This window comes from Macrobrachium rosenbergii, chromosome 55 (genome assembly GCF_040412425.1).
Source record: "Macrobrachium rosenbergii isolate ZJJX-2024 chromosome 55, ASM4041242v1, whole genome shotgun sequence".
NCBI classification, from domain to species: domain Eukaryota; kingdom Metazoa; phylum Arthropoda; class Malacostraca; order Decapoda; family Palaemonidae; genus Macrobrachium; species Macrobrachium rosenbergii.
The window spans coordinates 55,438,916-55,466,021 of record NC_089795.1 but is presented as its reverse complement, the minus strand read 5'-3'; the positions used below and the strand labels follow the sequence as shown (position 1 = coordinate 55,466,021).

At 38.2% G+C, this 27,106-nt stretch overlaps 1 protein-coding gene across 1 annotated transcript in view; it reads left to right on the top strand.

Annotated features, from left to right (window-relative positions):
- FIG4 (polyphosphoinositide phosphatase FIG4) overlaps nucleotides 1-27,106 on the top strand; it is a 147,008-nt gene that overhangs the window by 83,975 nt on the left and 35,927 nt on the right. Inside the window, 5 exon segments of the mRNA XM_067099669.1 lie at nucleotides 964-1,137; nucleotides 2,934-3,059; nucleotides 8,174-8,262; nucleotides 8,265-8,366; nucleotides 22,214-22,349. Coding sequence (XP_066955770.1) covers nucleotides 964-1,137; nucleotides 2,934-3,059; nucleotides 8,174-8,262; nucleotides 8,265-8,366; nucleotides 22,214-22,349 — 627 coding nt within the window.

The following is a 27,106-nucleotide window of genomic DNA, read 5'->3' as shown; positions in this document are numbered from 1 at the left end:
CAGAACCATTGTGCAGTTAATGTGCCTTGTTGTCAACCTCCTCAGTTCCAGAGGTCCTTTATTCCTTATGCTGTTGGACTGTGGAACAGTCTCCCTGAGGGCATTGTGCAATTGGAACTTTAAAAGTTAAAGCAAAGATGCAATACTTTACTACCCTACAGCTATTCTTCCTGTATTTTATAATGTACTCAGTTTTATCTATTTATTTACTATTTGTTACAGTAATCAGTTTTTTTTCTAATAACTGATCTCTTCTTTCTGTATTTCCTATTCCCTTCTGGTACTTCTTTCATATGAGCACCATATTCTTTTGAAGCCGGAATTTCAAGTCAGTGGCCCATGTGGGCATGTTCCATATGAATGGGTTTGTGTTCTGAATGGTAATACTATGTGACTGTCACCTTCTTTTTCTCTGGACAGGGACATAAACAACAAGGGTTAATTTTGGAACACAAATGAGATAATAACAAATAATTGGCTTTTTATAATTACGTTAATGTGAAGGATCAATCACTATTCCTACACAAAAATATTTGGAACATGAGTTCAGAATCACACACCTGTCAAGAAAATGGTTTTATTTTGTAATCATGCAGCTCACATTTTTAATCATAGCAGTTAAGGTAACTTCAATCTGGCAGTAAAAGCTCTGAAAGAATACAATAAGTAAAGTTATTTAAAGAATAGGAACAGTATTTCATTCAGGGACTAGAAAGTTCTGTTTATAGAACTGACAGATGATATGATTAAGGATGCACATCAGAAGGCATATACACATTAGTTTCATATTTTGAGGAAGAGAGTGAGGGACTGATCATAAAAATGTCTCATGATGTTTGAGTAACTCTGAAATTTGAAGTGTTTGCTTGGATGCAAAGGAAAATGAAAAGTAATGTTGAGAGTTAAAAATAATTTAAACATGACCACTAGCTGGAAAACTTATATTTAAGTACTTTTTTCTAGGAAAGAAGAGAATGTCATGAGTCGCTTAACTGATATATCGTACCGAGCTATCAAGAAGACTGGTATATTTCAGAGTGCCCCACCATATTACAGCCACCACCTAAATCCAAATATTCATGTTCGCCATATGGAGAAGACAAGCACACAGGGAAAACAAGATTTTGGATCTCACAAGTAAGTCATTGTATTCAGGGATATATACTCTATGATTCTTGTTAACATGATTTTCCAACTACATTTTAATTTTTTGGGAAAATGATAACGAAAATGAACATCTTATGACTAATAAATACAGTATTATGAATTTGGCCCTTTTTACTATAAACTGTTTCTATTGGCAAGTTTAAGAGTGTAATTATTCTGTCTGCCTGCTCTGGAGTACAATACTTTGGTCAGTAGAATATATATATAATATGTATAACCCTTTTGGACTGTCAATTGTATTGTGATGTGTAGTTCCTTTATCCACAGATATAATAATCCAATGTACTCTTCACACACACTGTCCCCATTTACCTAGATCACTGAATATATAACACCTTTTATATCCCCTCCCATGGTAAATGAGAACTGATATCTTTGAAAATAAAGCAGGCTCAGCCACTGGCAAGAATATGGATTAACCCAGTACAGTAGCAGTATACCTGTAATTCATGACAAATTTTTTCTCTTCTTAAATACAGTATTATGGTGTACTTAATACCAATCGACTCTACACTAGTTGTCAGTGTTTCAAGCATCATATACCAAGTAACCTACCCAAATATTTTTCCTCCAGAAATTTGGTTGTCCAGCTATGCTTTTCCCCTCCCTTTAAAAACTTCCAATGCAGATTATACTGGCATGGAATTTTCAGGGGTGGAGTCCCTGCTTATTACTGTTCTATATTTTTTTATTTTGTTATTTTATGTTCAAACAATTCTTCAAAATTTAATGGCATTATTTTTGGAAGTCCTCACTTATCTTCAAACTTATAACTGGTTTGGTTAGATCCTTCATGAACTGATTGTATGGCAGTTGATTGGATAACATGATATACCGGTATGTATTATTGGAACCTTGCATTCCACATACCATAATTTATAAATAGAACACTTTTACATAAACTGTACTTAGCCCTGTCAGAGTTGCACTCGTTCATAAAGTATATATCTTACTTGCTTAGCCCAAGGTATGCAATGTGCTTTGTAACATGAACCAAATTTTGCAGTTTAAGATGCAGTATTATACTCAAGTTATTGCATTTTTTCAGGGAAATAAAATAAAACTTACTTGTATAAGTAACTTTTGAACAATAAAGGAAGTCGTGACTCTTGTGTATCGTAATATATATACTGTACTTTTTTCTGTACTTTTCCATATTCTCACATTGATGTGTCTGCATATTTGAATACATTGTTTTTATCTTTCTTAACAACCGAAACATCAGAATTTGCTTGTAAAATATGAACACTTGTTTATTTAGTACCCATTAAAATGACTTTTAGTTTGCTGTTGCTTGTAGAAATAGGCAAAGTTTATTTTAATTCCCATTCAAGCGACTTTTAGTTTTTCTATTGCTTTTAGAAATGGGCAAAGTTTGTAAGCTTACTACAGAAATTATAAGTAATCAAGTAAAATAGCTGTATAATCCCAGTGTTCCATACATTTATATTTTAAAAATTTTGAAGTTGGTTTACTTAATTTTGTGGATTTTCATTTTGTACAGTTATGGAGACTGTAATTAGGTGATGATATATTTTATCACAGTCAAGAGTATTACAAGAAATATTCTGTAAGGTATATGTAACTATAAATACACAGCAAAAATTATAAATTAAGTAATGCTGATTTAGCAAATAGCTAAGACAAACATTTTGGTTAGAAGTTTGGTTTTTATGGAGTCAAAGAGTGGTATGCTTTTATTGTCAGCTTGTTAATGGTATACTTTTATTGCAAACCTGTTTGTAAGTGAAAATTTCATGTTACAGAACCAATGAATTAGTTGAACGCCGAGGACGAAAACAAACAGGAGTTGTACGTGTGAACTGTGTTGACTGTCTTGATCGTACAAATACAGCGCAGTTTTGCTTAGGAAAATGTGCTTTAGCTTTTCAGGTCAGTCAAGTTGATTTTATAAGACATATTAGTGTATACTTTTAAATTGTAGCTCAGCATGACTAGTTACATGTTTTTGCATACGTTTTTTTTTTAGAAAGCGTTGATGAATAAAATTGTCTCTTGCTCCTTTCCAATTCACCGTATCATGTGTATGTATACTCATGATACATCATTGCAACTTGATAATTTTGGATTGCAATTAGCCATTTTCATGAGATAAAAAAATTAAATCCAGCTTGTGATACAAAAGGGAAGATGATTAGAATGTCATTCAGCTAACTGTGAAAGTTAAATAAGAGTTCTACAACAATAATACTCAGAGGAATAGGTGATGCCCTTCAGCATGAAAAGTATAGAGTAAACGATGCAGGAAGGAATGTTTAAAAGACAGTGGAAATCAACAATAAGGGTGACTTTCTCAGAAAGCAACTATATGAGTACCATGCAAAATTTTTATATTTTTGTGGACCTCTAAAAAAAAAGTATTGATGACAAACAAAAAGTACTAATAACCTTTTCAGAAACTTTTCAGACAAGCCTTTGATAAACTATAATTATATCACTAACAAGTTGGGTTGTGACCTAAGTGCTACACTTAGCAAGAAGCAAGTGCTGAACACTGGTGTTTGGGATAATATCCAGATTTTTTTACACATTTCAATGCATTTATAGCCTCAAAGACAAAATGATATGCTTTCAGATTTAGATTACATATATCTTCGTAAAGATCTCTTGATGGCCAGAAGAGAAGGTCAGTCAGCTGGGCAGTTGGCCAAGACTGTAACAGAGACAGAGAAAAACATCAAGTCTGCAATGTCTAATAACAATTTTCGTTTTACGAAACTAGGTAACAATCAACGGTTTACGAGGCTAGGTAGGCTAGCGATCAACGAACCAGGTTCCGGCTTTAATACACAAATTATATAAATTCCAAAAGTTTAAAACTAAAACTTTCACCTGTTTGTTAATATTGAGCACTTATCTTGCTATTTTTGATATTTCCATATCCTTTGATACTAAAACGGAGAAAGAAGTAGAATTTTTCGAGTGTAACGACGCGAACTGTTCTGCTTTGTACCAAAACAGAGGTAATGGCCCTTGGTCTTTTTAACGGCCCAGTTGTAAAACAAGAGGGCAGATGCCATGCGCAATACTCACTTCTCTTTTCTTGCAGGTTAATTGATGTTGAAAACTGTTCAGCCATGAAGATAAGGGAAAGTGCCTCTTATCTTTGAGTCCATTATATACTCCATCATGTGTTATAATGTTAATCACATGACATTAACACTCCGGCCAAAAGACCAACTAAATTAGAAGAGAATTCTTTGATATTAGTTTGTCACCATGGAGCCTCTGGTAGACCATGGCTGGTAACTCCTTTGAGGACTCAACAGCGACTACTAAAAATAGGTTTTTCCTACGCAAACCTGTTTTTAGCATAGGGCAAAGAGCTAATGGAGGAGGTGACTTCTCACCCAATGACCTCTCGCCAATGAGTCCAGTGCTGGAGTCAAGGGTCATCGAGTGAAAGAAGCCTTGTTGAATTGAAAAACGTGAAAAGTATGTAGACAATGGTAATAACCTCAAACCATGATGTCACGGTTTGCACACAGACATATATCCTTTATAATTGTAAGACAGAAGCAGACAGCAGTAGAAAATAATTACCAAGGGAGATAGATACACAGAGTACATGAGAAATGGGAAGGTGATTTTTGTCGTTATAGAACTAACTACAGTAAATTAGCAGACCCAGCAACAAGTCCCCATTTTGGGACTTATAAAAAATTTAGCGACATCTCCCTCAGACAGTCAGGCATTAAGAATTACAGGTGGATATTATAATGTAAGGGGATAAATAAAACTATTAAAACCAAAAACAAGCATTCTGAATTAAATCCCCTAAAAGAAATTATTACATTTTAAGAAAATTAAGACAGTTTTCTGGAACTTCCAGCAACACAAAAACTCCACTTGGAATGAAAAGTGGGGCTTTCAAGAGATCTCCTTGGTTTTGTCTCTTCTAGGACATGTCCTGTGGAAGAAGTTCATCTCCCTTTCCAGATTGGGAGTGAGACTAGTCCTATTCAATCAGAAGGAATAACACAATAGTTTTTTCATCCCACATACTGTCTTAGTCAAAATGCTATCAATAAATTTAAATTTTTGGGAGAACAGACTGTTACTCTTGAAAGATATCCCTCTAGTGTGAGGTGCCCAGATCTGACATTATACTCAGCTATGTCAGAAGTAGGTTGGGGTGCCACCCTGCAGACAGTCTAGTTAGTTTACAGGTTGTCATTTCAGTTTCAGAAAAAATCATCTTTGCTTGAATACTTTATTGCCTGGTGTTTTCCTAGTTAAGTTTCTTTATTATTGATTTCACTTCAAAAATTGTGCATCCATTCTAAATCACATTCAGATCTTCTTCAGCGTCTGGTGTATCACTCAGATTATCCCCCTTACATCTGTTATTCATGATGTCGCAGAAATTTTCAGCCCAATGTTGTTGTTCTTCTTGTGACATTATTGGTTATGGATATTTCAGTAGTAATTCTGTGGGGTTTCTTAACACCAATGCCACTCCCTGAGTACATGGCGTTGTCAGGGTCTTCATCTTTTATGTTCAAATATTCTCTCTTATTTCTAATTGATCTTCATTGAACCTCACTCTCTAGACTTGAGTACTTAGCACATATACTGTAGTACTGTACTTTATATTTTGCATCTGCTTCCTGAAATTTCTCTACAAGTAACTTATCCTTTTGCCTATTCTGTATTGTATCCCAGGTCTCATCTGATGTTCAAGGGTTCCATCTTGTTGCCCCATATCCCTAATTCTTCATTGGAGGTGGGTAGAGCTCTCCTTCTTACACTGTTGGCCTAGCCCGACTCTCCAATCAGCCAATGAAGAATTAGAGAATTGGTTTCTGTGATAGAAATTCATTTCATCATAATGGGTCGATCCCACAGTAAGCTGTAGGTCCTGTTGCTGGTAACCAGTTGGTTCTTAGCCATGTAAATAAATCTAAATCTCTTCGCCAGCCCTGGAGAGCTGTTAATCAGCTCAGTGGTCTGGTTAAACTAAGATATACTTAACTTTTATCCCATATCCCACGGCTTCATTCCTGATCCCAGGACTTCTTTCCAAACACACATATACTGTATATACATTTTGGGTGTTAAATTATTTCTCATTGATTTTCTGCTCTTCCTCAGATGTGGTTTCAATAAATACATATCTATTTTGACATTCACTTGCAATAACTTCACAGTGTCTATATTTAAGGAGTTTTTTCTTAAATTTGTTTCACAAATGTTTTAGTAGTTGGGTTCTTTTAATATCAGCATCAGTGTGGCAAGACAAATTGGTAATAGCAGCCAACATCTGCTCCTCTATAGCCCCTAACATTCCATAGTGATCTCTCTCTCTCTCTCTCTCTCTCTCTCTCTCTCTCTCTCTCTCTCTCTCTCTCTCTCTCTCTCTCTCTCTCTCTCTTAATGGTTATGCAGTTTATTTGTTTGCTTTGATTGTGGTCTGGAGTTGTCCAGTTGTATTTATGGATGTCCTTTTTATTATTGTTGTTGTTATTCAGAAGATGAACCCTATTCATATGGGAACAAGATTTGGCAGGGGCCATTGACTTGAAAATTCAGGCTTCCAAAGAATATGGTTCATTTGAAAGAAAGTAACAAGAAGGTAACAGGAAATACATAAAGGAAAGAATCAATTATTAGAAAAGAACAAAAATTAAATTAATAAAATGCCAGTGACACATTATAAAATACATCTTCCTTAGACTTTGCAAACATCCTCAGACTGTTCCAGAGTCAACGTGTGAGGGAGAAAGAACCTCTGGAACTTAGAAGTTTAACAGTAAGGCACATTTATTGCATAATGGTGCTGCTGTTCAGAAAAATCTAATTTTTTGGCAAAAAGGGGGATCATGGATCTATTGCAAAGTGAAGATCTCACCATTAAAATGCAACTTTTGAAAAACTGGGACAAACGAGACTACATCCGATGATGGCCTGAGTCATAACTGCTAATGTTAGGAAACAGAAACACACCACCTGGAACCACTCTCTAAAAGAGATAAATCTCTGGGAGGAGCAGATATCCACACTGGAGAACAGTATTCTAGTAAAGGAAGGACAAATGACCTAAAACAGGTTGCATTGATTTTATCACTGATATAAATGTATGAGGCCGTATGTACAATACCTAACTTCCATGTGGCATTTGCTGATACTTTCATTACATGTTTCTCAAAAGTAAAATGTGAATCAAAAGTTACACCGAGTATAGTTGAAGCTTCAGACTCATTTAGTAGAATCCCATTCACCTTAAGAGAGGATGGGGTGGAAAATCATTATGAGATTTACAGACTAATATGTAGTGTTTTCGTTTTACTGATGGGGTGGAAAATCATTATGAGATCTACAGACTAATATGTAGTGTTTTTGTTTTACTGGAGTTCAGACTCATACCCCACTGGCTACACCAATGACAAATCTGCTCCATGGCATGGTTGGGGCTAAGGGGAGCTTCATTTCTCATAAATGGAGACTACTAAACCCACAAGTTTTGCATCATCGGCATACTGAACAGTCTACCTCACTTTTCTTAATCCTCTGGACCAGGACACAAACAACTAAACTAGCCAGTCCATATCTCCTGAATTCATTATCTACCTGTTCCATCTTTCCAATTTGATTAAGGGTTGTCATGTTCCATTTTCCCATTGGACTGGGGGCCATTTCTTTTTTATTATATTTGGCATGTATTGTCTGCTAATGAAGCAGAAGTCAAATGTCATACTCAAAGATCAAAGGACAAAAAGAACTTTCCCATCACTATGGTACTGTGTTTTACAAACATGTTATTGTTAAATAGTTTATCCATGTACAGTATATTAATTTAAAAGTAATTATGTTTTAGGTTGATTTTCCTATATATAAAAAAGATGAAAGTTTTGTTATCAAAGGCATTCTAGAGCCTTCTATTCTCTGAAAGTTTCAGATTTGATAAAGGTCTTATGACTTGGTAGAAAACATGTAAGTTTTAGAAGAACCAAAGAAATAATCTTTGCTTTAAACTATTTCTTTGACTTTGTGCCTTGGGAGTTTTGGAGAAGCCATTCCTAGAATTTGACAGTGATTGTCGGATCGAGATCCTTGGAGACACTTTGGCCCTCAGCACACAGAATCAAATCCAGACTACTGACGCACAGCTCCTTGGACTAGCCAAGGAAATGACATAATGCAGACCCTTTCTAGATATTATAGTAACACATTTTCAGGTTAGTATGTGTTTATTTCACTATATATTTGATGGCATAGCTTTGGTGACGTTTGGTGTCTTTAATAGCAGTAAGTTTGTCTTTACTCAAGTATCAGCTGTCATTTTTTTATATGTGATTTTCATAGGAAAACCATAAAAACATATACAGTTCAGAAATTACAAAACTTGGTGTACCAGCATTGACTACTGAGTAAGGATCTTTTACATCAGGAAACTGTAAAATTCACAGTGGTCACTACACTTCTCTGTTATATTGCCAGTTACTCTACTTTATAAATGTTCTTCTTGCTAAAGTTTGAACCTGTGTTTCTTCAACTTTTTTACCTTTACGTAATCAGTATTCTTCCTTTACAGTAATCCTTTGATTATTTGCAATAATAGAGCCAAGGCCTTGCAGGATAAGGTCAGATGAAACTCTGTGGATGTGAAACAATAACTACGTCCCATTACTCCCCCTACCTTGTCAGTACCACATAACCGTAAACACTAAAACGTAGTATGGCGTTGGAAAAACCTATTTTTGATAGCCACTGTGAGTCCTCAAAAGAGTTAATCATTTTCATGGTCCCCTCAGGGCTCCATAAGACAGACCAACCAATCTTAAAGAATTTTCTTAAAGTTGGTCTAAGCCACAATAGTGCTTGTTGGCATAGTCATAGAATATAAAGGACTCAAGACAAGAGAGCTATGTCTCGTGTCCACAGCGACTAACTTAGCTTTCCCTGTATCATACTCATGCAGATGTGACACCAGCATGTATGTTGGCTAATTTCCACATGAACCTATAAATGGATTATTCCGTTTGGTTCAAAGGTGACTTAATTATGTCGGGTCTGGCTATGGGATTATTGCACCTTCCCCTGGCGATATCTCAGTATGACCACCACTCTCATGACAATAGTTTTCAGGAATTTTGGTCCAAGGTAAAGTCACATGTTATCAACCATTTTCTTTATTCTGGATACCCATTAGGGTTTGGCAATAAAGAAGAGGAAACATGACACGAACCTATATATATGTGTATTATCCCTTGTGGTTTTACAGTGACTTACCCAGTTATGTCGAGCCTTGCTGTGGGATTGTTGTGCCTTCCCTGGCAATATCTCAGCATGACTACCACTCATGTGAGAGTAGTATTTCAGGAATACTGCCTGTAATAACCACTCTGTACACTTGGCGACTTCCTCAAAAGCAACGTTTCTGGAGAAACCATAAGATGTATATACTGTACCTACTCACCTTCTGGATATCATGCAACTTAGGAAAGGAGTGAGGGTCTACCTTTTTAATGAGGGACAGTAAAATAATTCTCAGCCCATGTAGAGAGAGTAGTGTATTTGTGCTAGGGGGTGTAGGAAAAATAGGAGCATCTGGGATGTTTGTCAAGACATCTATAGGTAAACCTTGAGTGCCTGAACTGGGCATAATGTTTTATATGAAATACTGAGTTCCCTTAACAGGAAGGGGGATTTTCCCTTTTAAAGATCCACATTCTTAGCCAGGAATGATGGGCCAGGAGACAACACTAAATGACAGCTAGGTGTGTGAATGATGAAACATTACTCCTGTCCAAGAGAGCCCAGGTGTCTAATCTGAGCTGCTAATGCCAAAGCAGTCAGAGGACTGCCCTTTGGAGCATACGAGTTGTATTGGGCCCTCTAGAAGATATATAATAAATATATAATAAAATTTAAAACTGTTTCAACCGATTTCAACTGGACTCTTATTTTGGGGGCAATCTAATCACAGTTTCCATACAAACTGGTATGTTGGATAGATGAAGTCTGTAGTTTTTGCGCTAGGCACCTAGCAATTTTAGGTGAATAATTTTAACTGTAGACTAAATTAAAAAAATTCCACATGGGGGTTGCTGCTCAGAAAGGAGGATGCACAGACGACTTTCCCTCCTACTGTCTGGGATAGAACAGCTGACAGTAGCAGAATAATTGTTCCTACACGAATACAAACCCTTGGTCTTTACATATACAGTATATAACTTTTGGCAAAGCTAGAAAGTCTGCCTGTTAAACTTTTGCAAGGTGGTTTTGGCAACAGTTACCTAAGGTAGTGGCAGGGGTACCGCCCACCCAACTGGTATGCATTCAATCTATTCAGTTTATTTATGGCCACACACTCGACAAGATGTGCTTTTCTTCTCTGTCCTGCCATTCACCATTTTTCCTCTTGTTGTATATTTTACGTTTGTAATTTGAAATGTTGATTTGGATGTATTGAAACATTTGTGTATTTTGATATATTAAGGCATTTCAGTATGTTTTATTTCTGTCTTCAAAGATATATTTACTTACTCATACTGCATAGTAGGCTTAGGTGTGGAGTATTTCTCCCCCTATTTCGTTGTTGTTTCTGAAACACCTTCTTCTAGGTGTGTATTTAATTATTGTCTTTTTTAGACACAATGTTTTGATTCAAGCTACACAATTTCTGGGAATGTAGTAATGTTTTAGTCTTTCAGATGTTGTGTAGATGAAGACAATTGAGACATTACACTTTGTGTTGCAGCTGAGGGCTTTGAGCGAGGATTCGTCTTACTTAACATAGCAAGTTTTCCTCCACTTCCTCAACACATATGTTAATGGCGCAAAGTCTACAGTTGCGTTGGTCCCGACTACATGCTCAGGACCAGTCAGAATTTACTGTCTTGCCTCTTCCCCATCCGGGGGCGGGTGTAAGTCATACGGCTCACTCCCTTCCCTTAGATACAGATATATTTCTTCCCTTCCTAAGGGGGAAGGCATATTTTTTGCTTCTTTTCAGGCCCTACAGTTCAGAACTTTTCCTGTCTTCTTCTTGCGCGACAGTTGTCAGCCTTGCTGTTCCCCTTGAAGTCGGACGGCAGTGTCTTCCACTCAGATCCTGGGAGCCCCTTTACATTTTCTTCACTCTCCCAGTGTTGCCACTTCATGTATTGGTGTACCTCGTCCAGTTCATTAGTTCTGTGGTGGAAGTTTGGAACTAAGCCAGATCTGATGACAGTGTGTTCCTTTCAGAGCCTGTGAGCCCCATCTACATGGTGACTTCTAGAGGTTGTTCCCCTCCTGGGTCTGTGGGGCAACGCCATTTTGTTCTTCATTTCCAGGCTCAGGTGCTCAATTTATGTTGTCATTCAGGGGTACCAATCTTAGACGGACCGCTTCTCTGATGTAACCTTCGTCTGCTTCTATGGCTTCTCGTCTCCCTTCTGATGTGTCATCATCCAGTGCCCATCACTTTGGTTGCCCTTTTGTCATATACAGGCAGTTCCTGGTTATCGGCAGGAGTTCTGTTCCAATGGAGTGATGATAAAGCTAAAAATTGTTGATAATGCAATCTGATCGCAAACATAAGTAGAAATCAAGCAAAAATCACCGATTTTTGTCACAGACAAACCCTACTGATAACTGAACCACGATAACCGTACAGGCAGTCCCAGTTCTGATGGGCCAAGCCACGACATTCGAGCTCGACGCTTTTTCACATATATTCATCAGAAATTATTTCCCTAGTTTTACTTAATGCATGTTCAGGGTTACGACACATCGTGATGCCAATCCAGGAAGAAATATGGCTCCAAAACGGCAGAATAATAAAATTTGGAGGTTTTTATGAAAAACTCATCAAAATGCAGTTGCATCATTTTCAATACACCCAGAGCATTAAAAGTAAGGTTTTCTTAGGATTTTTACGATTTTTGACGATTTTTGGTTCTGTGATTTATTTTTCAGCTTACGACGCTACAGAAGAATGGAACCCCACCATAAACCAGGGACTGCCTGTACATGAAGTAAACTTATATTATCACACAATTTGATAAGAATATATGATTAAACCTGCTCATACACATAGTAATTTGTGCTTTGGTAAGTCGTCTGCCCCTGTGACATCATGGATAGGATGGTGACGTCATGGCTAATTCTTTTGACGTCATCAACCGATTCCTCCGACACAGTTTCGATTGGTCGACTCAGCCTTTCAAGAGAGAAGTACGACCTGTCTTCTGCTATCTCAGACATTGGGGGTTTTTGGAAATTCTTCACTGTTTCCTCACATGTACATGTGCTGTGGTGAGGCCCTCCAGTTGCAGTAGAAGTCAAAGAAGAGAATCCTTTTGCCATCGTTGTCTTTGCCTTCTTGTTTTGATGCTCTCCCTCGTATACGAACTAGGGTGTCTTCGTATCGTGGATTTCTCTCCAAGACCTTGCTACACAGAGCACCAGGTGCATGGTTTCCTCATATACGGCAAGTTGAAGAGGTAACCTGTGTCGCTGATACAAGCTCTGGGAATATTCCCCGAACTAGTATCTCCTCCGAGCCATGTTTCTATGGACACTCAGGTAGAGAGAGCAACCGGTGTTCGTTCTGTTCGTGACTCAGTATTGTAGCTCCTTCCAAGTTCTTTGGTTTCTTCAGAAAGACAAGACTCGGAGGATGCTTGTTTCGAGCGTTTGGCTTTGGCCAGGGGTTTGGCTCAAGCAGGACACTCGGTTTTCTTCAGAACTCCAAGCTGACGATTCTCACCAGATGGTTCAAGGTAGAAGCAGCATTGGAGATTCCAGTATTCGTCTCCGTGTGTTCAAGGATGTCCAGCCAAAGTAATGATGCTCTTTCCTTTGATGTACATGAGGGACTCTGCACGAACATGGACGTGTTTCCACCCTAGGACGTTGACTTGATGTTCGAACATCCGTGACATTAGTCACCATCTTTCCACGCTCTTCCAGAAGGCCTTCTGATCTTCATTCAAGCTTTCACGACTGTGTCCTGTCGCACATCCGAGTCCATGAAAACATGCATGTAATGTGCAGTTGGTTCATTTAGAGACCCTCAGGGTGAATTGTTGACAGGTACCACTTCCTTACATGAGCCATCTGTAGGATAGCATTACAGGCAGTCCCCAGTTATTGAGGGGGGGTTCTGTTCTAACGGTGTGACAATAAACAAAAATCAGCAATTTTTGGGGCTTTTTCGGCGAATTTCGGGGCTTATTGGCACTAAAAATCAGCAGTTTTTGGTTATCGGCGCCTCTGTTAGGTATGTCTCGGCGCCAATACCCAGTTATCGACGCTGACAAGCTCGATTTTCAGTGCCAAAAATTGCCAATTTTCATCACTAGACAAGCCCTGTAAAACTGGATCGCTGATAACTGAGCCCGCTGATAACTGGTAACTGCTTGTACTGAGTTGAGAGGGGTTGAGTGTGAGCCCCCTTTCTTGATACAAGAAATTGCAGTCATATTGTTTAGGACCAACAAAATATGAGTCTCTTTAGGAGGTGTAAGGACTGGAGATTGAGTGACATACTGGCTGGGTGTTTACTGATTTATTGGTGGTTCCTTACTGAGATTCATTGGAACATTATGAGTACATGATTAGAATGCTTGCATGGCAATGCAAGTAGTGGTGATTGTACATACATCAAAACAATAATGGTTAGGAGAAACAGACGGAAATATTGGGTAGTGGTTGAAATCGCGTTCCTTTAGAGAAAGAAAAACGAGATGCTTTGTTGTCTTGTCCATTCAATGGACGACAAACACATCGCCTGACAGCACGTGTTTGGAAGAGATTCAAGGCGTCAGGCTCTTACAAATACTCTCCCAAGACGTGGTAACGTCTGAATAATCGCCCGCCTGGAGACGGCTGCTCAGGCAGAGGGTGCGATGCGGTTGTGTTTGGAAGAGACGGCGACGGGCTCTTACAATATTTAAATTTTCTGAGATAGAAAGATAGCCATCATCTCCAGGAAGCTGATCAGAAGTGTCAAGGAGACATGCATACCTAGTACGACTCATACGGATGGTGGAGTCACGTCGACCTGTTTTGCCAGAGACTCCTTCCAGCTCCACAGATGGAGTATCTTCACAGTCTCTGACTTCTCAGATGAAGGCAATCAAAAAGCCCTTTCCTGGCTTGTGAGAGTCAGGTTCTGTTTACATCCTACAGTTGCACTCTCAGGGACACAAACTGCAACAGGCCCAGATTTCGTTCCAATGTTGTCTGGAAAAGTTGGGCTGTGCAAAGAAGCTTCTCAGTCCTTCATCATTCTGGGGTGGGTGCTGTTGGGAAGAGACAGCTGCCATGAAGAGTATCCCAACAGAGTCCCAGCCACAAAAACATCTGCTGGGTGTGTAAGGAAGGATTTGTTCTATTTATTAGGAAACCTTTTGACTGGAGTCTACTGACTACCACTCTCAGATTTTGTCAGCACTCTTCTTTGGTAGCTTCCCAGATTAGCCAGTCGTCTAGTAGGCCATGATTAACCCTTAAAGGGACCTATTTTTAACATAATGTGTCAAAAAGATTCCAATTATTTTATTTAATTAATTGGAAATATAAGTTGTTGACACTATACTTCTAATTTCAACATAAAATAGTGATTATTTTATGTAAAATAGTGATTTTTAGAAACTCAATTTGAGACCTTTTTATAGTCATTAACGAGTTATCTCATACAAATTATACTTATTTTGGTCTATCATGAGATATCTCGCATGCTTAGTTTTAGTAATTCTGGAAGTAGGCGTTTCAAGATCAATAAATGATTCTTCAGTATCACTGTCGTCATGGTAACTTGCCGTAACTGGGCTAAAATAATAAAGTCAAGAGAATAACAAATTACATGACATCAATGAAATAAATCAATAACATATCATATAAATAGTCTAAAATGACAAACAGTCAAAAAGAAGAAGCAAAACAAACAGATTCTCAAAGTCACCACTGGAGAGCTAGTAATAGTGCATCCTCATTGTAAAAGAATAAAAAAATTATGCTTCACATATCACAAAATGACCGGTCAAGAGCCTAACAAAAGACACGACATCAAGGTAATAAATCAATAATATAATATATAAAGAGTCTAAGATGTTAAATAAAACAACCAAACTTACCTAAAAACAGGAGAAAAGAAGAAAAAAACTAACAAACAAACGACCAAGATGGCCACCGAAGTGCTACTAATGACGTGTAGTCGGTGCGAAAAAAACAAAAAAGTCATTCTCGATAACTCACGACTTCCAGCAGCAAATTACCATACCAGGCAAACGATGATATAGCATGAGGTATCTCAAAGAAGCCTTAAAAGCAACACTGTGGATCACAGGACATCTCATTATTGGTCGATCAGTAGTATTTAACATTTTTACGAAAAAGGATATCCTGTAGTAAGTCCAAAATTTTTAGAACACTGATCACAAGATATCTCAGGTTAGTCCGGTAAGGGGTGAAATTCCTTCTTTCCTGAGATCTCAAATGACTATTGCTGCTAATTTTGTGAAGATTGTTAAGGCAGTGCTTAACCTGAAAGGCATGACAGTGACTCTTTTATGTTTCCTTCCTTATCTGAAACCTTAGGAAGGAGCAAAAGGGAGCGGCAGTAGGGACGTGTCAGTATGAGTCTTTCAGATCTATAGATACAGTCTAGTTCCCTTGCAGAGTGAGTGAAATACTTGGGCAACAGTAGTCATCTGACACTTGTAAACAAACTTGACAGATCGAGGATCACGTTTGGTTCAAAGGAATCCCTTTTGGGGATGCTGAAGAGATGTACTTGGTGGCGAATAAACATGCCTTTCTCTATTGCTGCATTTAAGAGGGCCTTCTGCACATATTCTTCCAAAGAGGGGTCTGGGTTTTGGAAAAAACTCCTTTAGAGAAGGGGAAGGGTGAGACCATCTCCACTTAGCCCATTGAAATAATATTGTCCTATCAAAGGGAGGACTTCCACTGTATGTGATGCTGTAGAAGATGAACCCAGACCATGCAGGTCTTGTTGGCTCCACCTCTTTCCTTGCCTGTAATACGCAGTCCATGAGTTGATTTTTATTTTCCCTGGTAGGAATATCTTTATATGCTTTGAAAGGGATGCTGCTAATATTGTTGTCCCTTCTTCTGTTGTTGGAGAGATCCTTTAGTAGTGACTGGAGGCTTGTATGGTTTCAAGGCATACCAAGCTTTTTAGGGTTTGGAAAAGGTAACTCTCAAGAGTACAGCAAACCCCCCATGTTCACGGGGGATGTGTACCACGAATAGCTAAAATCCACAAATATTTACAGCCCTTCTAAAAACACTTAAAAGTGCCTATTTTGATAGTTCAAACACACAAAAAACTTTAAAAATACATATGCAGGTATTATCATAGTTAGGATGGGTTAGGTTCCAAAAAACCCATCGTTTGTTGGAAAAAAGTATCTTGAATATAGCCTAGCCTACACTAGGGTATTCAGTACTATGTATACATATATGGTAGCCTAGCCTACACTATAAAGTATACTCGATACATATACGGTATAATAATTATTAATATCAGCTAATTCTGAAGGTTCATGCAGATTGACTTATGAGAAATTTAATAACAAACAAGAATTAGCTTAGCGTACACTATGGTATATTGTATACACATACGGTAGCATAGCTATACTGTACTCTGTATTCACATATTTATATTTTATTATACAAACATCAGCATAACGAATATGCATCTTTTCCATGGATCTTTTAAAATGTTATGCTTTACTTCACTGTATCCAATAATATTGTATATAATCTTATATTTATTTTGTATTATAAATTGCGATCATAGCAATCAATGTTTTGGTTTGGAAATCGACTACACGGTAAGTTTATTTCGCTGTATTTAACTCAGTTCAGAGCACTTTTCTTACTTCTAGTTAGCATAAATGAATCTCTAGATACTTTATTTATATGAGGCAAGGTTATTTTTCGTCATACAAAGTGTTTTTAAGTTGAAATATAACTTAAAGATGTCTCACTGTGAAATTAATTTAGCTATTTTTTTTGTTAATAGAAGACGGCCATTAGGGGGCATGTTTGTTTTATGTAAAAAAATAATCAAGATTCTGTTCACTATTTTCACTTGATTTCGTCATAATAAAGTACTTTCTCTACAATTTTATTATATGGTCAAGTTTCATCTGTGTTGCAATGCTTGATAATTTATACTGTAGTCATTAGCAGTTTTAACATCATTTTGTTAGTTTCATCTACAACTTGCAGCTTAAATTTAACAGTATGTTTCCTTGCTGATCTTTTATCTATAGCAAATAAGGGTATACTGTAACATAAAAATATATCAGTCCTGTTCTACTTAACGTCATTTGTAACATAACTACAGTAATTGTTTATTTCTGTTTGGTGATTGAAATACAAGCAAAACAGCTGTTATTATCCGATTCAGTTATAAGCAAAACTACAGTTTCTTGTCCAGTTGTTTATGGCTGTATGCATTTACGCAAGAGTATAATGTTACAAACAATACTTTTATCATTCTCTTTTACTTTTTTAACTAGAAGATGGGGTAAAGAGATGGAGGAAAAGAAGTTGGTCTATAGTAATTTGGTCTCGCTGCCTGATTGTACGCTGCTGCCTGCACCCGTGCTAAATTTTATATTATTTTGTAAATATTGTCATATTGGCATTAATTGCTTACCCCATAGCAAAATCGAATTATTGTAACTCGAGGAATACCTGGGTACCTGTGTAGTTTAATAGTTTTATCACAAAAAGTGCATTTAGTCATGAAAATAATATGAAAATACAGTAATCAGTGAATATTTCTCAGTTAAAAATACCATGAATGGGCGAATTTTTCGCGAATAATGTGTATATGTTCCGGAGAGAAATCCACGAATCTATGAGTCCACGAATCGTGACAACTCAAATACGGGAGGTTTACTGTAATGTTTCTCAGGTTCCCCCTTTTCCAAGAAGAGAATATATTGTGCATTTCTGTTGTCAGTCTTGTTCAGTGAGTTGTGCGACAACAGACTCTTCTAAAAGGTCCCAACAGAAGGGGGGAAGAATATAATAGAGAGGTTACATTGGGGAGCAAAATGTTGCAGACTGCCATTGCTCCCTTTCAAGCCTTAATGTGACGTTCCAGAAAGTTACAGAGTGCTTCCTAGGGTCCACATAAGTGTTTAGGCTACTGCAGCAAACATTATTCTGAAGACTCTGGAAGCTCTTTGATAGCTGCTTCCATTAAAGTACGGTAATAGAAGTTATAATATTGGGGAGGTGGAACCTAGTATAAAATTCAGCCATGGACCTCCCATCAGATTTTTTTGTAGGGGTTCCAAATTACTGGGTAGCCAAGTCTAATGGGGGTTTTCTTTTTCTCAAAAGGAAGGACAAGTGTTGCCCATTCCTTTGTAGACTTATCAGAGACTACTTTGATGGCAGAGACAAGTAGCTTTATTTCTGCCGTTAACTCTCTGTCTTCACATGATTCATTGCTTTAAGAGTGAAGGGACAGAAGGCTGGGCCTCCCAGAGAGGTTATTGGTTCTCTGAAATTATTTTTGCACCATATTTTCTGTTAAACCGGGAAAAGGTTGCTTCTATGTCTTGCACTGGTATATTATTAGGCAGGATAACTGTCTTCTTTAGCCGATTTCTAAATTCTAATTGAAGGAGGGACCAAGCACCATTCAGTATTGGGAAAGGCTGCTCTGTCCCAAAATTGACATGCTCAATCTCAGTCATAGTTGTCCTTTCATTGGTGAGGTACAGGCAGTTCTTGGTTAAAGAGGGGGTGGTTCTGTTCCCAGCCAAGGGTTGATAACTAGAAATTGTTGTTACCAAAAATCCTCATTAACTGGAACATCACAATAATTATGGCAATGGTGTTCATGATGCCTTACGCACCGATAAAATGCTTACCAACGCTGATAAACCACTAACTGACACCAGTAAACTGCTTACCAGTGTTGTAAAACTGAAATGCCATTAATTGATGCCACCAGTAAGTGGGGACTGCCTGTCTGTTCCATCTGGTAAAAGGATGCACATTGAGGTGTCATGCCAAGGGTTATCAGTAAAATTCTCAGTGGTGGATATTGATGCCCATACTGAATTCTGATTTGAGGTTTTATAATCTTACCTAGTTTTATTTTTGTTACTAGTCAGAGCTCTGAAAGTGGGTAGACTGTCTCAATACCCATGCTGATTTCGACAGGGATTTAGACAACTGATTCAACTTCTTTTTTTCCTCAGGATTTTTTTCCCCTGTACCCATGACCTAAGCTTTTTGGTGAGGAAACCAATCCCTGTCTGTGCAGACTGTGCAGCCTCTCTATCTGGTTTAAAGAAAGAGAAATTTTTACACATTACATCCAATTCTGTGTCCAGGACTACCTGGATTCCTTTTCCTTTTATGAATTATGGATAGCTTCTCAGATATACTGAAGTCCAGTAGCAAGGACATCCTTGATACTGCTCATGATTTCCTCCAGGAATTCTGAAAGTACAGCAACCACAATTTCCCTATCAGGGAAGCCTGCATGAACTGATCGAGCCAAGGCACTTGTATCACCACTACCTGGCAGGATAGAAGTCCTGGACAAATCACTGTACCCCATAGAAGGTACAGACACTTCAGACAGAGTTGGTTGGACCCTATCAAGGTCCCCTTCAATATCTGGTTGCTGCATGAGAGGCAAGATTGTCATCTGAGGTATTTCTCTCATGTAAAACAGAAGATTGTTCCCAAGATGATCTGGATTCAGAAGGGAAATTTCAGTCACTATGTCCATTTCATGTTAGGTATCAGTGACATCTCTCCCAAGGAAAGACTCTTCGTCTCCATCGGATTCGAAGTGGGAGGTCCTAGAATCCACTGCTTTTGGAGTATTGGCCCAAATGTGAATTCTGTTTGGAAAGGGAAGGAAACACTGCCAGAGTTCTGTCGGAATGATGTAGTCTCCTTCCATACTCCTGCTGATACCTATGAATCATAGAGACAGCTTAAATTTAGCTCTTTCATCATTTAAACTTGCTGCTGGAGTACACTGCATATTTTACACATCCCCAGTGACCAACTAGATTCTCCTTTATTCCTACAGGGGCTGGCCCATGGCAGGTGGTTATGAGCCATCCCCACAAGCAAAAGCAGATCGAGCAAGTTCTGCAGTTTAGGCATTCTGGGGGTATTATGCAATAGCGGCCCAGTAGTAATAAAAGGAACAAGTGTTTATTAAAAACTACCTGGTGTTAGCTACCTACAGTTCGACCTCTTTAATCAGGTTCTCCGTGGTCCAGCAACTCCTCTGATCCAACACTATTTTTAATCAGCTGCCATTAGTTCATTGAGCAACTATGAGGGCGGTGCCACACATTGTTTACAACTTACTGCAGCAGGTGACAGCAGCTGAGTGTTTTGGTGATACAGCATTGCTCATTTCTTATACCTACAGTTCACAACTGACCGCTAATTGTTACAGTTTTATACCTACAGTTCACAACTGACCGCTAATTGTTACAGTTTTAATTTTTCTGTAATGTTATATAGTGTCTCAGTTGTGGTAAGCTCCACATCACTAGACCAACTTACTAATGTAGAAAAGAGTCAGTACTCAGAGGATGGTCATGGAGGCAGGCATGCTCGTGAATGGATCTAAATGCTTGTTTGTTATGTTGCCTGTTTGTTTTAATCGATTGGTGTAAGTGTTCAGAGGCATGTATCTAATCTGCCATTTTGATTTCTGAATATAAATTGCATTACAATAACTACGGTCGACTACAGATGACTGTAGTTCTTTGGCCTGAATATAACTCTGAGATTGAGAGTAAAATTCCCATAGTAATTTTGATATTTTGTTTCTTAAGAAAAAACTATCTTTACCTATGTAAGGAAAGAAGAAAGAAATAGTAGCTTTGATTGCTGTCATTTCTGGAGGACATGTTCTTAGTTTTTGAGGATGTTTACCAATAAACTTGCTTGTTAATTTAATGCTGCAACCATGTAGAAATGGAATATCCTTGATGCAAGAAAATGCAAGAATTCAGAATGTAAACTAAAATAATCTGAATAGCCCTAGTTACTAAATTTCTTTTTTTAAGTTCCTCTTAAAATCAATGTGTATAAAAGATGAAAATTTGGTTGCGAGTCCTGTGCAAGTTGTCTTTTTATAAACCTCTGTTTGAAACTCACCATTAATACAACTCATAACAACATCTGGAGAGACTAACTTTCCATTAGTCTCTTTTTCTATGCAGGAAAGACATTAGCTAATGTTGGGCCCAGTGGATGCTGTGGCAACTCCATCATTTTGCTTGTAAACCTTTCCATTGAAGATGAAGAAATAGTCGGTTGTTGCTAGAGATAAAAGTTAATGAAACTGCAGTTTTCTTAAATGTAGAATTTTATCAGAATCACCATATAAGATATTAATGCTTTTATCAATTTTTCTGTCTATGTATAAGACATTTTTTCCCTTATCTCTACTTTTGGCAAGAATGAGAACCTTTGTGTAGTAAGGAAAACAAAAGCAAGTGAATAGTTTCAACAGCTCAAGTGAAATTTGCTCCAAAAGAAAAATGAAAAATTACATGCTTCATATATACTCTGATCCCATCACAATTGCAGTTGATGTACCAATTGCCTCCAATAATACAATACTAAAAAAAATAAAAAAAAAAAAAAAAGCTAAACGCAGGGAATTATGCCTTTATGTAAGACTGTCACTTGAGGATGTATAAAAAATTCTTCCATTTATTAGAGCAAAAAAGATGTTTACTTGAGGATGCATAAAAAATTCATCTATTTATTAAAGCAAACAGATGTTTTCATGGTATGGAAACTTGTGGTCATTTATCTTATTACAAGTTTTTATTGGCCAATTTCGTAAACAGCTTATTAATAATAAAAATTTTTTAAGCAAAATAATGATAAAAATCTGTATCTGTAGTAGAAGAAAATAATTTTTTCTTTGGAATTTACTGTTCAGTTGTTCAAGTGCGAAACTCTGCCCGAAAACGCTGTAGAGGGCAGGTTATAATTTTTTATTATGTCTGTTCATTATTTAATGTGATTTTCTTTCAATTTACAGATACAGAGAAGCAAAATGCTATCAATTTGTTCCTTGGTGTTTATCTTCCGTGGGATGCCTCTCTTCCTATATGGGAACTACAGTCAGACTATCTTCTACATCATTCACTTGCAAGGGGAGTTCGTCCTTGCCACCTGTAAGTCATTTAATTTGCAATCTCATACTCTCTTACAGTCACAGTTGAAATTTCCAAGGAATACGAATAAAATATTTCTGATAGACAATATCTAAAGAGTACTATAAAAAGTTTGCATAAATAATATGTTACATGTATAATATAGACATTACTTGCTTGATCGATAATACTATGAATCAGTTTTGCAAATGTAAAAGGCGGTACATAATTCAGAGAGCTTCAGCTCTCTTTAAATGATGTTCCCAACTCAAGTCAAGGTGAAGAGTTTTATTAGTCCTCCTCAGCCTCTTCCCACTCCACCAGAATGAGTGTGTTGTTGAGACAGGCATCTTCCTGTGCATCCTGTGACTCCCAGGAGACATTAAGTGGTAAAGTGGCATGAAGAAGCATAGAGTCGCCTAGAGGGTCATGCTCATCAAAGTGGGGTGGCCATGTCAGATTTTTGGCTGAAGGATCCCAGCATGTGAGCAAAGCGTGCAGACATGCTTGCCTGTGTTTCCTAGCTGAATGGCTGAGTCCCAAAGAATTAGATGGTGATGGGCTTGGGTGGTTTGGATTTCAGGATCCGAAAAAGCTGTCGAGGTACTTTGATGATAAAAATGACAATTCTGCTTTGCAGTGATATTCTGCTGAAACTCTTGAACTTAAGCAGCCACGTCCAAGGCGCAGGGCAGTTGTTAGGGTTGACATTGTGGTTCTCCATGGTCTCGATAAACATATAAATGACCATGCATATGCACTTGTACAAGGGCACACATTGGGAAGCAGCCTCCTCATTGTCGTCATCTTCTTCAGGGGCTTCCCCATCACCACCAGCAACTGTGGGAGCTGTATCACTGTCAGACAAAAGTTGGAAGCCTAGATTGCCACTGTTGTCATCCAGCCACTCCCATACACCATCTTGGGAATGTCGTTGCCTCCAGTCACAAGTTGAGCACGGAATTTGTAGACTTTTACTCCTGGAAGTCCATCATGCCCTCTTCTCCCTCCAGCATATGGTTCCAAGCATGCTCTGGGGTCTGTATGGTGATGTCCTTCCAAGCATATGTCGAGTTGCAGATGGCAGACTTTAGCGAACATCTTACAAGATTCTCCAGTGTTCATTCCCCCATATATCCAAGCCGTTCCTTCTCCTCCTTGTCCTCCAATGCTACCATCACCTCCTCCAGGAACTTCCTCCAGTATAGACTTTTTGTTGTAACAATAACATCTTGGTCTATTGGCTGAATGAGTGCAGTCTTATTAGGAAGCAAATAAATGACCCTAATACTGTACCGCCTTCATCACCAACCAACTGGGTTGCATTAGGATGCAAAGGCACATTGTCCACGAGAAGCAAAGCCTTCACACGATGTCTAGCAGTGGCAAGGGAATGTAGTCGCTTCCAGTCACAAGGTAGGCATGGAAGATGTCGACTCCAAACCCTTGGAAGTCCATCATGCCCACTTCGTCCTTCAGCATATGGGTCCAAGCATGCTCTTGGGTCTGTAGGGTGACATCCTCCCAAACATCTGTGAAGTTGCAGATGGCAGACTTCAGTGAATACCTTAGAAGATTCTCCAGTTCATTATCCCCATGTATCCAAGCCTTATTCCTTCTCCTTGTCCTTCAAAGCTACCATCACCTCCTCCTGTAACTTCTTCTGGTATGGAGGCATTTTGTTGCAACAACGACCCTTAGTCCATCAGCTGAATGAGTGCAGTCTTATTAGGAGGCAAATGTATGGCTGTAATAAAACCTTCATCACCAACCAACTGGGTTGTATTAGGATGTGCAGGCACATTGCCCATGAGAAGCAAAGCAGTCACCCGATGTTTAGCAGTGCGAAGGTTCTTTGTCTGATGATCAACCTTGTTACAAAAGTGATTACGGAACCAGTCAGTTACAATCTCAGAGGTGAACCAAGCTTTTGCTAAATGATACCAAATCACTGGGAACCTTATCCATCAACCCATGCAGGGTGTGTGGTTGCTTTTGCATGTCCAACTACCACTGGTTGCAACAGTGGCTACCAGCAGCATTTGCACATAACAAGGCAGGCATTTTGCTTAGAAAGCTTCTGACTGGGTAAATTCTTTCCCTTCTCATCCACGAAGGTATTAGTGGGTAAAGAGTGATATAATAGACCAGTTTCATGTAGATTTGCCGTAAAATAAGACCTTTTTTTCATCAGCTCTTGCAGCATCTAGCAGGAAGCATCCAAATCATTGCCATGAGCCTTCTTGTTAAAAACCCCATGTCGAATCTTGAACTGAAACAACTAGCCTTTGGACGCCTTAAAGTCCACGACCCCGTGAAGGCCTGCAATCTTCAACTCAGCACCATGTACGTGCCAGCAGACCTTTGCTGACAAAACCAGATCAAGATTGACTGCTCAATATCCCCTTGACAGCCGTTTGCCAAGATCTTGTGGACTTGACTTCTGGACATCTTCCCAAAGTCCATCACATACTTCTTCAGCTTGTTGTGGGAAGTCTTGATGTAATGCAAGGTTGACTTTACAGTGTTGTGCAGTACTTGTCATTTTATGTGTGTAGACTATCCAGCCTGGATTCTTCTGACAATTCCTAGTTTCCTCTGCAGAGTTAGAACATTCTTCACCCTCTTAGGAAAAGGTGGAGCCATACACACACACACACACACACACACACACACACACACATTAATAGCAGGATCTACAATGCTTGCAGACACTGAAATGAATGCCCCATGTTCTGGGGAGAATATTGCTTACAGCAAACACTTGCGAACCATTTAAAACAGTGACTGATCAGTCATGACTGTACAGAGAGAGAACACACTCTATGTTACTGCATGCATTGACGCTTTCTAGATGTATCCAGTTAGAGATGTAGATTTATTTATGACATATAGGTCTATCAGCCATTAAAAAGCAAAAAGTCATAAAGATGTGATATCATGTATGCATCTCACTAATGGTGCAAAAGCACACAAAAAACGTGAGTGATGTGCCACCCCACACCTTCTGCGTAGGCTATTGACCTGTTGACATATTCATATCAGACAATTAAAAGCAATAAACAAAGTGGCATATGATGACGTGTTAAGTGACATCATGCTTGTAAGCCAATAACAATAAAAAAAGCTCTCTCTCTTTCAGTCTCTATCTCTCTCTTTTGCTTTGTCATTTTTATTGGTTTTTCATAATTTTGTATATCATTTTATGCAGAGAATATTACTGTATGACAAAACACCAAGAAATAGAAAATGAGAAATGATAGGGGAGAAAGGGAAGGTAGGTGTGTTTACTGTTATTTGTGTGTTTGTGTGCATATTGTGTCTGTTATATGCTATATGCGTATGAAGGTGTCTTTTCATACCACCCTCTCTCCTTTGTGTTGCTCATGATTACCTGTACTGTATTTTACTACAGTTACAGTACAGCATAATATCCATTAATAATATGTAAAAACATAATCATGTTAAAAGCTGTATTTATGCACAGTAGGCTCTATCTTAGTTTGATATTGGTTGTTCTCTCTCTCTCTCTCTCTCTCTCTCTCCTCTCTCTCTCTCTCTCTGCATACTGCTTGATTATTTCATTATACTGTGATTGTTTCAGTACAGTATTGTAATACCCTTTAATAGAATATGAAAAAAGCATAAATTAAAAACGTAAAAAAAAACCTCTAACAAAGTCAAATTTTTGCCTACCCCTCTCCACCCATCTATGTTTCCACCCTCTTCCCATCCCAAGAAACTCCTGCCTTGGCCACCCACCATCATCAACAACCTCTGTTCTGCATTCTTATTGCTTTAAACAGGGGTAGAGGAATTTACTTCTGGTGATAGAAATTCATTTCTCGTTATAATGTGGTTCGGATTCCACAGTAAGCTGTAGGTCCTGTTGCTAGGTAACCAATTGGTTCTTAGCCATGTAAAATAAATCTAATCCTTCGGGCCAGCACTAGGAGAGCTGTTACTCAGCTCAGTGGTCTGGTTAAACTAATATACTTAACTTTTTAAACAGGGTTATTACCGCTCCCTTCCAGTTGGGCCCAGCTATCCGACCTTTCCCCTCACCCTGGAAACTTTTTCTGGCCTCCTCCCTCCCAACCCTTTCTCAGATTGTTTATAGTGTTACCAACATTTCCGTAGAACCTTGCAGTATTGTTAACCATTGGAAAGTGGTTTTTCAGTTTTTTATATTTATATCTAATATTCAATAATTCTATTATCCGGGTTAATAGAGCCAAGAGTCCATCAGATAATGGTGAATTCCAGATAGGTGCTTTCAAGGACAATCCTGTACCCTTCCTCACTGAACTTTGTCAATACCACGTAACTGTAAACACTCAGTATCGTTATAAACAATAACCACCACGCTTTAAACTGAAAACTTATGCAGAAGGCAATTGTCTATCTCTTTTCCTCATATTTGTAAAAAATATTCTCCATAAATACACTTTGAAAAATGTAACTCAGTTTTCTCTCTCTCTCTCTTGTAAATGTAATATTTCAATAGGTAGGTAGCCTACCTGTGTTTACCCACAGCCTACCATGGTTTTGTCACCATTAATGTATTTTTGTACATCAACTTTCTTATCAGTTGTTACCATATTGTATTACCATACACGAGATACAAAATGTGTATGTGTGAACTATTGACCCAGGTGCATAAGTCAATAGGTTATTGCATCTGTATTTAAGATAAAGGTTATGGTAATGAAACTGATATTTTACTTATTGAATCCATTTGTAATGTAGTATTATCATTATGTCATATCATCGTCATA